General features: G+C 51.9%; 3 protein-coding genes across 3 annotated transcripts; 1 reads left to right on the top strand and 2 right to left on the bottom strand.

The window, feature by feature from the left end:
* Positions 1–539: 539 nt before the first annotated feature.
* On the bottom strand, positions 540–4,925 carry BD324DRAFT_609048 (hypothetical protein; the record flags this gene model as incomplete). Its single annotated transcript, XM_022014141.1, has 3 exons — positions 540–2,833; positions 2,880–3,092; positions 3,149–4,925. 3 exons carry the CDS (start codon positions 4,923–4,925, stop codon positions 540–542), a joined length of 4,284 nt encoding a protein of 1,427 aa, XP_021870495.1.
* Positions 4,926–6,961: 2,036 nt separating this feature from the next.
* Positions 6,962–11,832, bottom strand: BD324DRAFT_656826 (glycoside hydrolase superfamily; the record flags this gene model as incomplete). Its single annotated transcript, XM_022018848.1, has 5 exons — positions 11,445–11,832; positions 11,103–11,280; positions 10,755–11,033; positions 9,999–10,690; positions 6,962–9,686 (listed from the first exon to the last, which is right to left on the bottom strand). The coding sequence occupies exons 1-5, from the start codon at positions 11,666–11,668 to the stop codon at positions 6,962–6,964; spliced, it is 4,098 nt and encodes a 1,365-aa protein (XP_021870494.1). The 5' UTR covers positions 11,669–11,832.
* BD324DRAFT_628681 (chorismate synthase) lies at positions 11,833–13,691 on the top strand. The gene is made up of 6 exons (XM_022016136.1): positions 11,833–12,019; positions 12,075–12,152; positions 12,239–12,691; positions 12,778–13,100; positions 13,203–13,361; positions 13,454–13,691. Exons 1-6 carry the CDS (start codon positions 11,930–11,932, stop codon positions 13,593–13,595), a joined length of 1,245 nt encoding a protein of 414 aa, XP_021870493.1. The 5' UTR covers positions 11,833–11,929; the 3' UTR covers positions 13,596–13,691.
* The last annotated feature ends 82 nt before the right edge of the window (positions 13,692–13,773 follow it).

Genomic DNA, 13,773 nt, shown 5'->3' with positions numbered 1-13,773 from the left:
GAGGATTACTGTCCACACTAGAGGAGAGCGAGAGAAAGAGAGAGAGAGAGAGAGAGAGAGAGAGAGCATTTTTCCCTAATGCTTCTGACTAAAGTACTTCAAGACTGGAATCATGTAGACTGAAAAGATATCAAGATATGGGTGAGAGTGTAGAGCAGGGAGGGAGAGAGAGGAGTAATAGGATGAACGAGGTAAAAGAAGGCGAATAGATGTTTGTTCTAAGGAAGAAATTAGAGTGTTGTCAATTGAAGAGGGATCCTTCAATGTTGAAAGCGCCATAAAGTAGAGATACAACATGGTGGCAGGTGATGCAGGAGATAGTCCAGTAGTCGTCCAAAAAGAGTACTGGGAAAGGCCAAAAGAAAAGTCATAGAGAATGGGTCGAGATGATACAGTTGTGCGTGCGGGATGATCAACCAATGCGTTGACGAAGCTGCGAGTGTTGCCACAAGGTGGTCTCAAGTCGGTCGCTCATACCCCTCAAATCTCCGGCGCCCGGCGGATCCGCCGCCCACAGCTGGCCCTCCCTCTCTCCCCTCTTACGCCTCTGCTCTCAATTTCGTTCTTAACAAGAGCAACAACCAATCTGGGTCCCAGTACCCTACGCCAAGCGTCTCCACGAGATCTTTATCGTCGAATCGGGATTTCGCAGCGAGACTGCTTTTGCGAGGTAAAGTGACGGTACCGTTGGTATGGTGGCCCGACATAGGTGAGATGGGCGACGTAGGTAATCGTTCTTCAAAGCTCGATTTGGAGCCTGAACCTGATGAACCACCAGAGGCAGAACCACCAGCTGAACCAGCTGAACCGTGTGGCGACGTCGATGTGAAGGAGGATTTCCTTCCTTTTGGAGGCGTTGCCATGGGACCTGGAAGACTCTGTCTCCGTTTCGGAATAGCCTCCTTGGGAGGGAACGAAAAGCCTTGGAAGGTCGTCGAGGCAGTATCATCGTTCACCAGGGCGGCGGTGGCGTTCCCATTGGGTAGAGCCACATGAGCCGAGTGAGGACTGATAGTAGGAGGACTCATATCGAATTGAACTCTGCTGGGTCGTCTCGCAAAGATGTCTTGGTTCAAAGCGGGAGGAGCTTCAGGTGACCATGGAGTAGACAACGGTTGTGGCGAGTCAAATTTCGTCGAACCGGGACCAAAGGAAGGGGTAGGAGCCGCTGCAGGCGGGTCGATTCTCTCCTGAGCCACTGCTATACTCTGAGCCATGACGCAAGCGTTTTGGGCTCTGAATAATGTGAAAGGGAGCCACTTGTCTGTAAATGTGTTGACTGCTGCGTCATAGTTGGCGTAAAAGACCACGATGTAAGGTGGGACATAGCCTGACGTCGAGGTAGGTGATGTGGGACCCGGAGTGAGAGGAACGAGCACAGGGTGAAGGTACAATCTCGGCAAGATATGAGCCATATCTTCCGGCGAGAGCATGTCATCTAACATTGGGACGATGGCTCGTTCGAGAGCTTGAAGGAGTTTGGTCACGCGTGGTCCACCGAGATGATCGTCGATAGAGGACGAGGACGATGCTCGCTTGTTCGACATGTTCATATTGCGCGTCATGATGGCCATGAGGGACATGCCGTCCAACCAAGTAATGGCTTCGCCCAATTGGTCCACCGTTCCAGTCAATTCATCGTCGAGATAGAACCGTTTCTCAGGATCCATGGGCGATGTCGGGATTGAAGAAGAAGCGGCGAGCGCAGGTGGTGATTGAATGGGGTCAATGGAGCAGATCTCCCGCATGGGAAGCTGGGCCCTGTGGCCCTGTTCCAACAAGACTCGAAGGCCATCAAATGGTGTCGCTTGAACGATCGCCACACCAGCATAGACTTTACCTGGTGTAGGCACCGTTCGGATCGTCGAATCGCAGAATCGTCGAATGTCAGCCAAGAGGGGCGTGGCGTGATCCAAAGGCACACTGAGTGTTTTGACCAATGTCGCAGCGACGGCTTGAGGATCGGCAAAGATGAATTGACGTGTGAGCAAGGCATTCTGCTCGATATCAGATTGCACTCGACGAACGACGAAGATCAATTGTCCTTTCGATACGGTATCATTCGAGTTGTTCAACTTGACCCATCCAGTCGTCAGAATCTGATCATACAATACTCCAAGGTGTGACAGGGGCGTCGATTGACCGTTGAGCGCAGTGGCTAGCTCCCGAGTCGACGACGCGAATTTGTCCAGGAACTTTGATGCGGACAAAGACGTCGGTTTGGGTGAACCCGTCAGAGCTGAGCTAGTCTCAGTCACGGTGGACGGTCGTCTTTCCTCAGCTCCGTTGGGCGTCGGTGCCGGTACAGCGGACGCGCTTGTCACGGATACCGAGTGGGCATGACCCTTGATAGCTTCCTTTTCTCTATCCGGACTGAGGCCGAGCGAATGTCGCCAAGACCACGTGAGCTTGAGAGCACTGACAAACGCCTCGTGTCCTGGGGACAAATCCATTCCAAGAACTGATCCTCCCGAGCTCGTCGACTTGTCTCCTCCGGAAAGTCCAGAATGACTCCGTTTCGAGCTGGGGACTTCTCTCGCTACGCCTCCGGATAGGTTCGCAATATCACACATTGGCAACATGCCATCCGTCGAATTGACCAGCACTCGATCCTCTTGATCCATCATGACGGCAGCGACAACAACTCTACGGCGACGAGCGCGTTCGCGTCTGAGCTTGAGGGAGTGGAGCAGGAAGAAGACGGCCGAAGCGATACAAGCTGCGAAAGCGAGACACGCGACGATGGCAGTAATGGCGCGGTTAGTGCCTTCAAGAAGAGCCACGGTGGAAATTTTGTCGTGGATACGCCAACCGTAGATCGTCCCCATCATGCCTGATTGACTGTCAGCAGAGGAATATTCAGAAAATGGAAGGCTCACCCGTGAAGTGCATACCGCAGACGGCAGTGGCCAAGATGGCAGCGACTACGATCTTTGCCGCCCAAGTGTGCTTCAACTTTGGCCTAAGCATGATGAAGAGGATGTACAAGGCGATGGTGACCGCTCCACATGCGATAATGACAGAGCCAATGACGTAGGGCACTCTGTAGGCGATGTAAGGAATGCCAACGATGGAGAGTTGACCAATGTAGTCTGCGTCCGAGAGTCAACTGTACGTCACCACAATACACTGTCTTCTGTTCACTCACGCATGCCAGCCACACCAAAACCTGCGATACAGCCTGTGATGCATAGTTTGACCATTTCCACTCGATTGATGACGTCCAATCCGAAGAATTGCTCAATCTTCGAGTATGTCCTGCGTTGTACCACACGATCCCTGACGTCTACGGGCTGAGCTGATGATTCTTGCAATGATGATTGCCGTGGGGAGATGATGGTCGAGGATCCTCGGGGAGGCACAGCTGGAGCTGAAGTCTGACGAGATGATCGATTTGACGAGGCGGACGTGACTTCCATATCGACTTCCGGGAGAGAAGAGATTCTGGTGAGCGCCAATTGTTGACGATAATTAGTCCGGGCAAGTGTGGGAGAGACAGGTAGAGAGCCTCGTCTAGGCAAGACTGGCGGGACAGGCTTTTTCTTGACTGGTTGATCGGGAACGAAGAAGGGCGGGTATTTTCGGGGAGACGCTGGAAGTAAGACGTCTGGAGATGTCGGACTGACTGGACCCATTGTTTCCTGCAGACTGCTATCTGGATCCATTCGTTGAGCCTCGGGAGAACCGCCGAAATCGTACCCTGGAGTGAACAAAGACATGTCCGGTGGTCTTTGAGACGTGACGACTTCTTGATCACTGTGTCGAGAGTCTACCAATTCCAAGGGTGGTGACCGAGCGAGAGCCGGTACGTCGCCCAAAGGTGTAGCTTCCCCATTGATCTTTACGAATTCTTCTGTGCTTTCTCCATTTGTATAACCGGCCCAAGACCTACGTTTCTCCTGCATCTTTTTCTCCTTGGACCCTCTTCGCCATTTCTGCCATTTGGATTGGTCCATCCCGTCCACATCGTCAGTCATCGGTTGAACGAGAGACCATTTGGCGACGCTGCCGGCTTGACGGAAAAACTTTTCAACACTGGAACCGTGTCGCTTGCTTGATCTGTCTGAGAACTTGCCGGATGAGATGGACGTCTTGGACGGCGACTTGTAGCTGGATCCATCCGGTCGTCGTCTTCGTTTTCCAACACAAGGGAGGAACCACCAATCTTGTAGACTTGTACCCATGACGAAGAAGGCCATAGTCATGGCGGAACAGCTCGCGCACAGTGATAAGATGGTATAGCCTGGCGAGTAGGCGAGATGAAGAGAAGGATACTGGAGAGGTTTTAATGGGTGATGGAGGGATAGCGAGTTGTTGAAGATGAAGTGCATCGCAAAGGTTGAGACGGCGCCAAAGGTGAATCCAGCGGCGGTCAACAAGACTCGATTTCGCCATCCTATATTGGTCGTTCGTCGGATGAGTAGCTCTAACGTGCACAATGATCCTACACAAGCGATAGCGTAAGAGAGGACGATGAATCCGGCGTTGAAGCGTTGATGGAGGATGATGAAATTGGGAGGGACGTGATAGAGACCTTGAGAATCGATCTTTGCGACGGCTATGATGGGTCCAAGGATATCGTCGGAAGTGGGACCATCGTAAAGCGATTCGAACAGGTCTCCAACGATGCTTGGATCGCTTCCGCCTGGGTCCGGAGATCTCGCGAGGAGGGACCGGGTGAGACTGGCCGCGGAAGACAGGGCGTTTGAGAGCAAGTCAGAAGATCTAGACGAGGCAGTCGGGGAAGGTAAAGGTTCGGGAAGAGGAGAGGAAGAGACGTAGGGGAGACAGAGGGTAAAGACGAATGCGAGAGTGAATGTGCCCACGCGGTGACTCGTGCGCGTGATGGGGGTGGAGGAAGATGACGACGAAGATGATGATGATGACGAGGATTCTTCCTCTTCAGTGCGCTGAGAGTTGCGCATGATTGAGAAGGTGAAGCGTTGAGCGGGTCAAAGACCTGGTCGCGTCGAACGATGAGAGGGGATGGAAAGCGATTCGTGTTGAACCTAGACTTTTACCATGGAGTTGGACGGGCGTAGCTGATGGATACAGGTCAGAAGAGATACTGGTGAAGGGTGGATTTGTGGGAGATGAGGAGGAAGAGGAGGAGGAGGAGGAGGAGGAGGAGGAGGAGGAGGAGGAGGAGGAGGAGGAGGAGGAGGAGATGGACTATGGATAATGGATGGTGGATGGGTGATGGACCCATAGGCGGAGGATCAACTACGCTCCCCACCATTACCGTCATGATCCATCACGATGAGAGAGGTTGGATGGGATATAAGATGGTCTCATGCTCACTCTCTTTCCTAAATTGCCTTGACCCTCCCTTTCACTTCGCTTCTGCTGTCGAGCCCCTTCCCTCCCTTTCGATTGATCACCTTGGAAGACAAAATGTCGCCGCCTCAATACACCATGATGTCGACCTTCTGTCTCTCTATACCATCCACCCACAAACCAGGCTTTGCTTCCCCCCTCGATGAGTCTGTGCGATGGATTGATCCCACCACGCTTCTCCTCAGGCAAGCAAGCAGCCAAGCAGCAGCAGCAGCAGCAGCTCTCTGTCACACGCGCAAATGCAATTAAAGACTGCACGGTTCGTCTCTTCTCGCCCCAAGTTTTTCCGACGGGACACCACCAGCTGCTGTTTGGAAAAGAGGTCGAGACTTGACTATGATGTCAGGTCCAACTGTCGGAGGACTTTTGAGGAAAGGATAGGATGATCAAATGGACAGAAAGGAGGTTTGTCGTGGTGAGACTGACTTGGATGGAAACCCTCCCAGTGAGGAATGACTAGGTGCTACTCTCTCGCTCGCTCGCTCGCTGCTGTCCCCCGAGCCCTGTCGCTGCTATTGCTTCTCAGCCGATTTATGACGGGGGGAGGGGATTTTCACCTCTTTCTTCTCTTTTTTTTTGAGTTTTTAATGAAATTATTATTATTAAAGTGTGTGAGAGAGCAGAGATTGGGGAGAGCTGAATGAAGCAGTGAACGAGTGAGTGCTGAGGGTTGGAATCACTTCCATTAGGGAAGAGAGGAAAGGGCAAGAGCACCGGCAGGAGCACCGGCAGGAGCAGCAGCAGCAGCAGCAGAAGCAGCAGCTGCAGCAGCAGCAGCAGCCATACAGTACATACAGCAGCTGAAGTTCAGCCCTTCTCGATTGGAAGCCGCCTCTTTTCCAGGGAAGGGGGGCTGTCAGCTGGACAGAAAAAATGACAGGGAAAAGAGGCATTACACTCCTTCTCCTTCCCGCACTCCGTCTCTCTCTCTCTCTCTCTCTCTCTCTCTCTCTCGCCTGGACGCCGTCGATCAATCTCAGATCCTGAGCTTAGCTCATCGTCTCATGCTTCCGTACTTACGCGTCACAAGCTCCCCAGCTCAGCTCTCAGCCCAGCCTAGCCTGACTGGACACTTGGGGTTTCATCTGCCACAGAAACCACTTTATCAAGGCACGACGGCTACAATTGCTGCTCGCATCCCCCTCCATCCCCCATCCCCCCATTCCATCCCATCTCAGCCCATCTGACACGCCATATCGTCAAACGCCGAGAAATGGAAGCGTCTCTCAGAAATGGCGTTCCCCTCCCCCCCAGACACCCCAGAAGGCTCTTTGGACCGGTGATCGATCGACGGGTTCCTGTGGTAAGGGGGTTTGGACGATTCTCTGTGATGCACTGCACGCGTTTGGATGGCTCATAACCCATGTCCACCCACCCAGCCCCGACATACACGTCCAGAACATCTGCGGGAGTGACAAAAAGGGCTACAACTCTATATGATAGCCCTCCCCACCCCCCTCAGCTTTGAAGCCCACAGACTCGCGGTGTTTGCTAAAAATTGTCGACATTTTTTTTTTGATTATCATTTTTATTCCCTTCTTCGCGCGCACGCGTGCCTGAAGCATTTTATGTCAATTACGGGAATCATTCAGTCAGTCAGTCAGTCCGTCAGGCAATCAGGCAATCAGTCAGTCACTGCATTATTAGCTTCGACGGGACTTAACAAGACATAATCTATCGGTGCAGGGTCTCCCTTAGCTCCACTGGCTCCCGACTGGCCACTGATCTTCAACGTGTCCCCTCGCTTGATCCTTATCCCTCTGAACGTCTTTCGAGTGGCGGAATGACCATCCAAGTATGGCGAAGAGACGTGACTGTGTGTAAATTCGGTATTGCCCATCCATTGTCCAGCCATTTCCGTTCCCATCGGACCGAGATAGAGCTGCCAATTCGAAATACCGGTAGACAGATCAAAGTAGTTGACACTGACATCATAGATCCCATCAGGTATGGAATCCAGTAATGTGTAGAGTGACCCTGTCCCGTTGGAACCGAGTACCATGGCTTTCCCGGAACTCGAGGTGAACCATGGTTTGACAGTATAAGGAATATAGGACCCGCTTGGAATAGACGCCATACTGGTCGCTTCGATCTTGTACGATCCATCCGATCGATCCACCTCATCTGCAATACCTGACTTGTTCAAATACCACTTGACCATGGCATCTCGCCAGACGATCGCATGACCCGCTTGGTATTCCAACTGACTCAGCACAGATGTGTACCTGTTTTCGTCGACCATCTGACTGGATCGAACGACGCCACCACCACCACCAGCAGCTGTGCCACCTGAAGTGCCACCACCACCTTGCGTTCCGTTTGTTGCCCTTCCGAGTAAACGCCACTGATTCACAAATTGGTGTATTCGATCTGCACCGGCATAATGGGCATCGTATATGGTCTGAATGACTGTCTGACCACCTGCGGACGATGTCAATCGATGTGTGTATGGTAGATGATGGAAGAAAAGGATTAAATCTTCTGGGGTCGTATCGATAGATTCGAGCATGTTTGCCAAGCGAGGCGGATATTGACCTGAAAAGCCGGTTCCAGTACGGACGGTTCGATCCATCCCTACGCCAGTGGCAGTCGCTCTGAACCATCTCGACCCGGCGGGACCATCCACAGTATCAGGATTGGGTCCGTAGTGAGTATATGCGTCGTTTGGCGATAGTGTTCCAAGCACACCCGTATAATTCCGATACGCCTCCCAAGAGTCCATTGCCATGTCACGAAGAGTCTGCACCCATCTCGACCCGGAACCCCATGTGAGGCGTATCCAATCTTCGGCGATCGTCTCGGCCGATTGTGACGCGTCCCAAGCGAGTCTCCCACTGGCATAAAGGTTGATCATGGCCAAATGAGACCCTAACCACGTATCATTCGATCCGACATTCACCACCACTGCGAAACCTCCAAGCGGTCTTCGGGTGATGCTTCCACTGACGAGATCCCTGACCAAGGATGAAGGCATGTCGTCGACTTGCATATCAAATTCCAACACTTTCTTCCACAGCGGAGCGAGGTAAACGAAATGACTCTGTTGACCTGTGTACTCTTGACTGACTTGAATCTCAAACGCCATATTCGTCTTTGTCAACTGTGAGAATAGCGGGCTCGGAGGTTCATCGACTTGAAAATCGATCGGACCATGCTTGATCTGAACGACCACATTGTCGTCAAACTGTCCATCGAGACCCGCGAAGAATTCTACCGCCTGTTTCGCTCGGTCTGCTCGGATGTTTGACCAGGGCACAGAAGTATACACGAAAGCTCTAAACATGCAAATACCACCATGGGGCTTCAGAGCTCGAGCGAACATGTTGGCACCGTCTGCAAAGGTTCGATTGTAAGTCAATGGACCAGGTTGCCCTTCGCTGTTGGCTTTGACGACGAGTCCGATGAAATCAGGTATGGACCTATATATTGCATCCATTTTGTCGTTCCACCATGAGATGACGCCATGATCGAGGGGATCGAAGGTAGAGAGGCCTCCGAGAGATCGAGGACTCGCAAAGTTGACCGAGATACCTATCTGTATACCGTATGGTCTGAGGGTATCGGCTATCCGCGTGAGACCTTGTATATTCGCAGAGCTCAGGATACCCGGCTGAGCATTGACGTTGTTCACGATGAGACCGTTGAATCGGACGCTCGAGAGGAGTCGACCGTAAGCTTTCACTCGGGACAGATCCTCGACCACCGTGCCGTTCGAAAAGAAGATGGAAGATCCACCGTATCCTCTTTCTATACTTCCATCTAGATTGTCCCATTGGTTGACATATCGAATGGGTTGAGTGGGATTCTGAACTATCTCCACACCGGAAAGATTCCCCATGGACAGGCGAGAGAGGTACTCGTAGGTTCCGTATAGCGCTGCTCGCTCGTTGAACCCGATGATGAGGTTCAGCGAATCACTGAGGGAGAGAAAGAAGCCATCGTCAAGCAATGGCGTCGAGTTGCCCAGAGGACCAAATCGAGAGGTGTAGGCGTCAATCGTCCCAACGATCACTCGAGACGCATTCTCAATGGGTGGTGGATCGGTATTTACCACCGTGAGCTCCACACTGAACAGGGATCGAAATGCCGTTTGAAGCTCAATGCCTGCAGTGAAGAGCGGAGACGATGTATCAGAATCGCCAATCATGTACAGAGATCGTGGCACATTACACGATACCATGCTTGATGATGGTGAGACTTGAGCGTATCGGAGCCACCCAGATAGACCTGTGTCATCTGGGATATTAGCTTGAGGCATAGATGTCGTGCTCTGCTGAGACAAGGTCCCGGCTATCGTGGCCGCCATGACTGATTGTGCGAGATGCACCATGAGAGCGTTAGGCCGTAAGCTGCGTGTTCAGGAGACTGGAGAGGATTGATCCATAAGGACCCTTGCGAGCAATGACTCGACAAAGTGCACGTAGGAGGCAATAACAGTATGGGGTGCATCGACCGGGCCGGAGTGGGGAGAAGTGGTCCGCGTACGCGGAGAATCCGGCGTGGCGAAGTTCACATTGTGGTCGATCGATGACATGGATCAGCTGTAAGGTTACATACACCGTTGTTACATGTTGAATAAGCATTGAAGAGTTCCTGAAACACAGAACCAAGCCATCCAGCTGACTACAGATACTGTTCTGCCTGTCGCCTTGGACACCTACGTAAATGTCCCTCTGAGATCATCCAACAGATCCCGTTGACTCCATCCAGCCGCAATGGCATATACAAGGATCCAACAACGAGTCAAAACGCCATCTACAGAGGTCTCATCGCTCCCATCTGACTCATCAGCTGACGGATCGTCATTGGCAAGAGTATCGAACAACCGCTGTTTCGAAGACGATGATACTCCGTGCAACGGCATGGCCTGGAGTCTATCTTTCCTGCCTTGACCAAACACATGACCATCCTTTACTTCGCCGGTTGTTACGCCTTCTATCCATCGCCAAGCTGCGACTTTGATCAATATGCGTGCTAGTTCTCGGAGTTGATATGTCTCTTCGCCTGATATTTGATTATCGATCACAAGAAGGAGAGCAAAGATCCATTTTGAAAGATGGGATGGGAGTGGATTGGCAACCGCACTGGGCCTAGGCGTTGTGGTCGGATAGTGACCATTGCTCACGGCAGCCTGCTTTACGGCCGGAGGTGACGTTGAGGGCGAGGTATCCAAATCGGAGGACGAATCAGAGTCTGTATCTGAATCCGAATCCGAATCCGATGAAGCGGGTTGCGTCGGAAGCAAGGTGGTGTATTGTTCTGGAATGACTGGCAGCTGGAGAGTCGGCGTCACATTGTCGAGCTTGAACTGAATGACCGCCGCTATCCGACGTAAAGCGGCGATCATCTGACTCTGGCACAAACAGTCAGCAAACGATGTACTTCTTTTTTTCGGAAAGTAGACAAGTCCAACTCACATTACTGAAACGGCTCAAGATGGACACTGTCGGATCTCTCTTTCTATGTCTAGAGGTCTCAGGTTCCAGCTCGGACGTTGCACTCAGTCCCGCCGAGTTAGACCTCACTGGAAGGTTGAACATCTCCTCTTCGTCTGGCGGTTGTTCTCTTTTCTTTCGAGCTCGAGGATACCCATTGATGAATCCCATGAGATCCGCCCTATCCATGGTATTTGGTATCGGTGGGTAGTCGGATGCATAAGGAGGCAGAGGAGACGGAGGCCAGGATGAGAGAATATGCTGAGAGAGAGTGAACGGGTTAGCCAACGGAAAACCGGCTTACAGATAGCGCAAACGAGACGACCTCACTTTCTTGTAGTTCACAAAATGGATGGGAAAGAGGACTTCCCAAGATTCTCTTGGTAGAGCCGGATGACGTTGTATCGATGGACCCGCTTCCGTGCGCTCCGGATGGTCAACGACAGCAGCGACGGGAGCTGATACGTAGGCCGCTCGAGTAAAATTCGGCAGCTTGGCATTGTCTCGACTGAAAGCAGAACGTCAGCATGAGTCCGTACAGGGGGTTCAAACGGCAGCGTTCAAGTATCATGGAGTCTCAAGAGTAGCTGATGGCATCGCGACTCATTGAGTCCAGCGACCCTCGTATTTCTCGAAAGCAATACCGAATCCCTGATCACGCACAGGACTCACCTCGCTACTCCCAGATACGTCGCTCCATCCAAGATTTCCCCATCCCAATCCTCATCGATCATCGCTACTGGTAGCACTTGGCTGCCCTTGTACGGCTCTATGCCATGCCCTCCTCCACCGTCCTCATCCTCCGACCCAGAACCTGCAGCATCCGATTCGAAGGATGAATCGACAGCTTGGGCTGCTCGTCGTTTACGAGCCGCATTTTGGCCGGGTCTGGCCATGATACAAGAGCACTAGTAGGAGAGTCCAGGTAAGCTGAGAGACTTGTATTGCAGTCTCTCTTCTTCCTTCCTGTGTGTCGATGGTAGGATGCAAGGGTAGGATGCAGTAAGTGCATTGTAAGGATCTCGCCCCGACTTTTTTGCTTCCGCGGGTCGGATCGAGTCCGATTATTTCGACATTTCGAATGGTCCAGGCAGCTCACCCATACCATCTACATCGTATTGCTCCCAGGGGACTGATAGAGCAATCATCTACACATCATGTCGACTTTTGGAGACCTTTTCCGCGTCCATACTTATGGTGAAAGTCATTGCAAATCGGTCGGATGTATCATTGACGGATGTCCACCTGTGAGTGTGATGTCACGAGTTGGAGTGGAAGCAGGACTGACGTTCTACTACGAAGGGACTCAAGTTGACCGAGGAGGATATTCAAGTACAATTGTCCAGGAGAAGACCAGGTCAGAGTGATCTGACTACCGCGGTGAGCCTCGCTACCCCTTTTTCCCTCTGGTGGCCGACGAAAAGTGCCCAATTACTTGAGACTGACTGTGTCGACGGTTTTTCCAGCGATCCGAATTCGACACTGTTCATTTGCAAAGCGGTACAGAACACAACGTCACGCTCGGTACACCCATCGGTCTTTTGGTGCATAACAAAGATCAAAGACCACACGATTACGCCGAGACTGATCTGTATCCTCGACCGTCGCACGCTGATTACACCTACCTTGCGAAGTACGGTATCAAAGCGTCTTCAGGTGGAGGAAGAGCATCTGCAAGAGAGACGATTGGACGAGTGGCCGCTGGAGCCATTGCTGAAAAATATCTCAAGGAAGCTGCCGGAGTGGAAATTGTCGCTTTTGTCGCTAGCGTGGGCAAAGTGGAACTTCCATTTGCCCAGGGAGAGGATGAAGTTTTGGGAAAGGAATTCGTAGAATTGTTGAGAACCACAACGAGAGAACAGGTGGATAAGGAGTTGACGAGATGTCCTCATCGCGAGACAAGTGACAAAATTGCCGATGTGAGTGGGTCGGTGCCTAGGAGTCACAGACGAATTGGTTTGCAAAGCAAGCAAGGCCTAGAAGAACGTTGACCTTTCCCCTATAGGCCATCCGATCAGCCAAATCACGAGAAGACTCTTTGGGAGGGACGATCATCTGTGTGATTCGAAACTGCCCTTTGGGTCTCGGTGAACCTGCCTTTGACAAACTCGAAGCTGTCCTGGCTCATGCCATGTTGAGTATCCCTTCCACCAAAGCCTTTGAGATCGGTTCAGGGTTCAGAGGTACACAATTCCTCGGAAGTCAACATAATGACCCGTTTGTGGATGGTGTAGATGCACGGACGGGTCAAAAGAGATTGAGGACGTCAACGAACTGGAGCGGAGGCTCACAAGGGGGCATCTCGAATGGAGAGGATGTATACTTCAGGTGGGTCCCAAGCGTGGGGCCTTTCAGTGAAGAGGAATCGAAACTCGATCCGCTGCCCCACTTGCCAAGACCAACAACTTGCTGACGGCTCGTGGCGAATAGGGTCGGATTCAAACCCCCAGCTACCATTTCTCAACAACAGAACACTGCCAAATACGATGGATCCACCGGTGTTCTCGAGACCAAAGGCCGACATGATCCATGTGTCTTACCGAGAGCCATCCCCATCGTTGAGACGATGGCTGCTTTGGTCATCATGGAGTGAGTCGAGGCGGTCCAGCATAGCTCAATGGGAATCTGACGTTCCTACCTACCTACCTACCTACCTACCTACCTACCTACCTACCTACCAGCATGTTCCTCAAACAAAATGCTCGATCATCCGCTGCTTCCTTGCTTGAACCTGTAGATCACCTTCCTCCGTCCATGATCCTTCCTGGGAAAAACAAGGTCGTGGAGACTCAGTTGGTCGAGGACAAGGTTGTCCAGGAGTAGTCGTATGTGCTATGGGGTAATCTTGCAATTATTATAGATGACGTTAGAATGCGCATGCCATGCGTGCTTTTGATGGACCGGTTCAGCTACTGAAATGCTCCTGCAGCCTCGACGGGCTCAGGCTCTCTGATCCAGGCGCCTACGCTGAGCCTGGCTGAGATGTCCAAGAATACATTAC

Source organism: Kockovaella imperatae (genome assembly GCF_002102565.1).
Source record: "Kockovaella imperatae strain NRRL Y-17943 chromosome Unknown BD324scaffold_8, whole genome shotgun sequence".
Classification (NCBI taxonomy): domain Eukaryota; kingdom Fungi; phylum Basidiomycota; class Tremellomycetes; order Tremellales; family Cuniculitremaceae; genus Kockovaella; species Kockovaella imperatae.
Note: the sequence above shows the minus strand (reverse complement) of the source record. Positions and strands in the feature narration are given on the sequence as shown.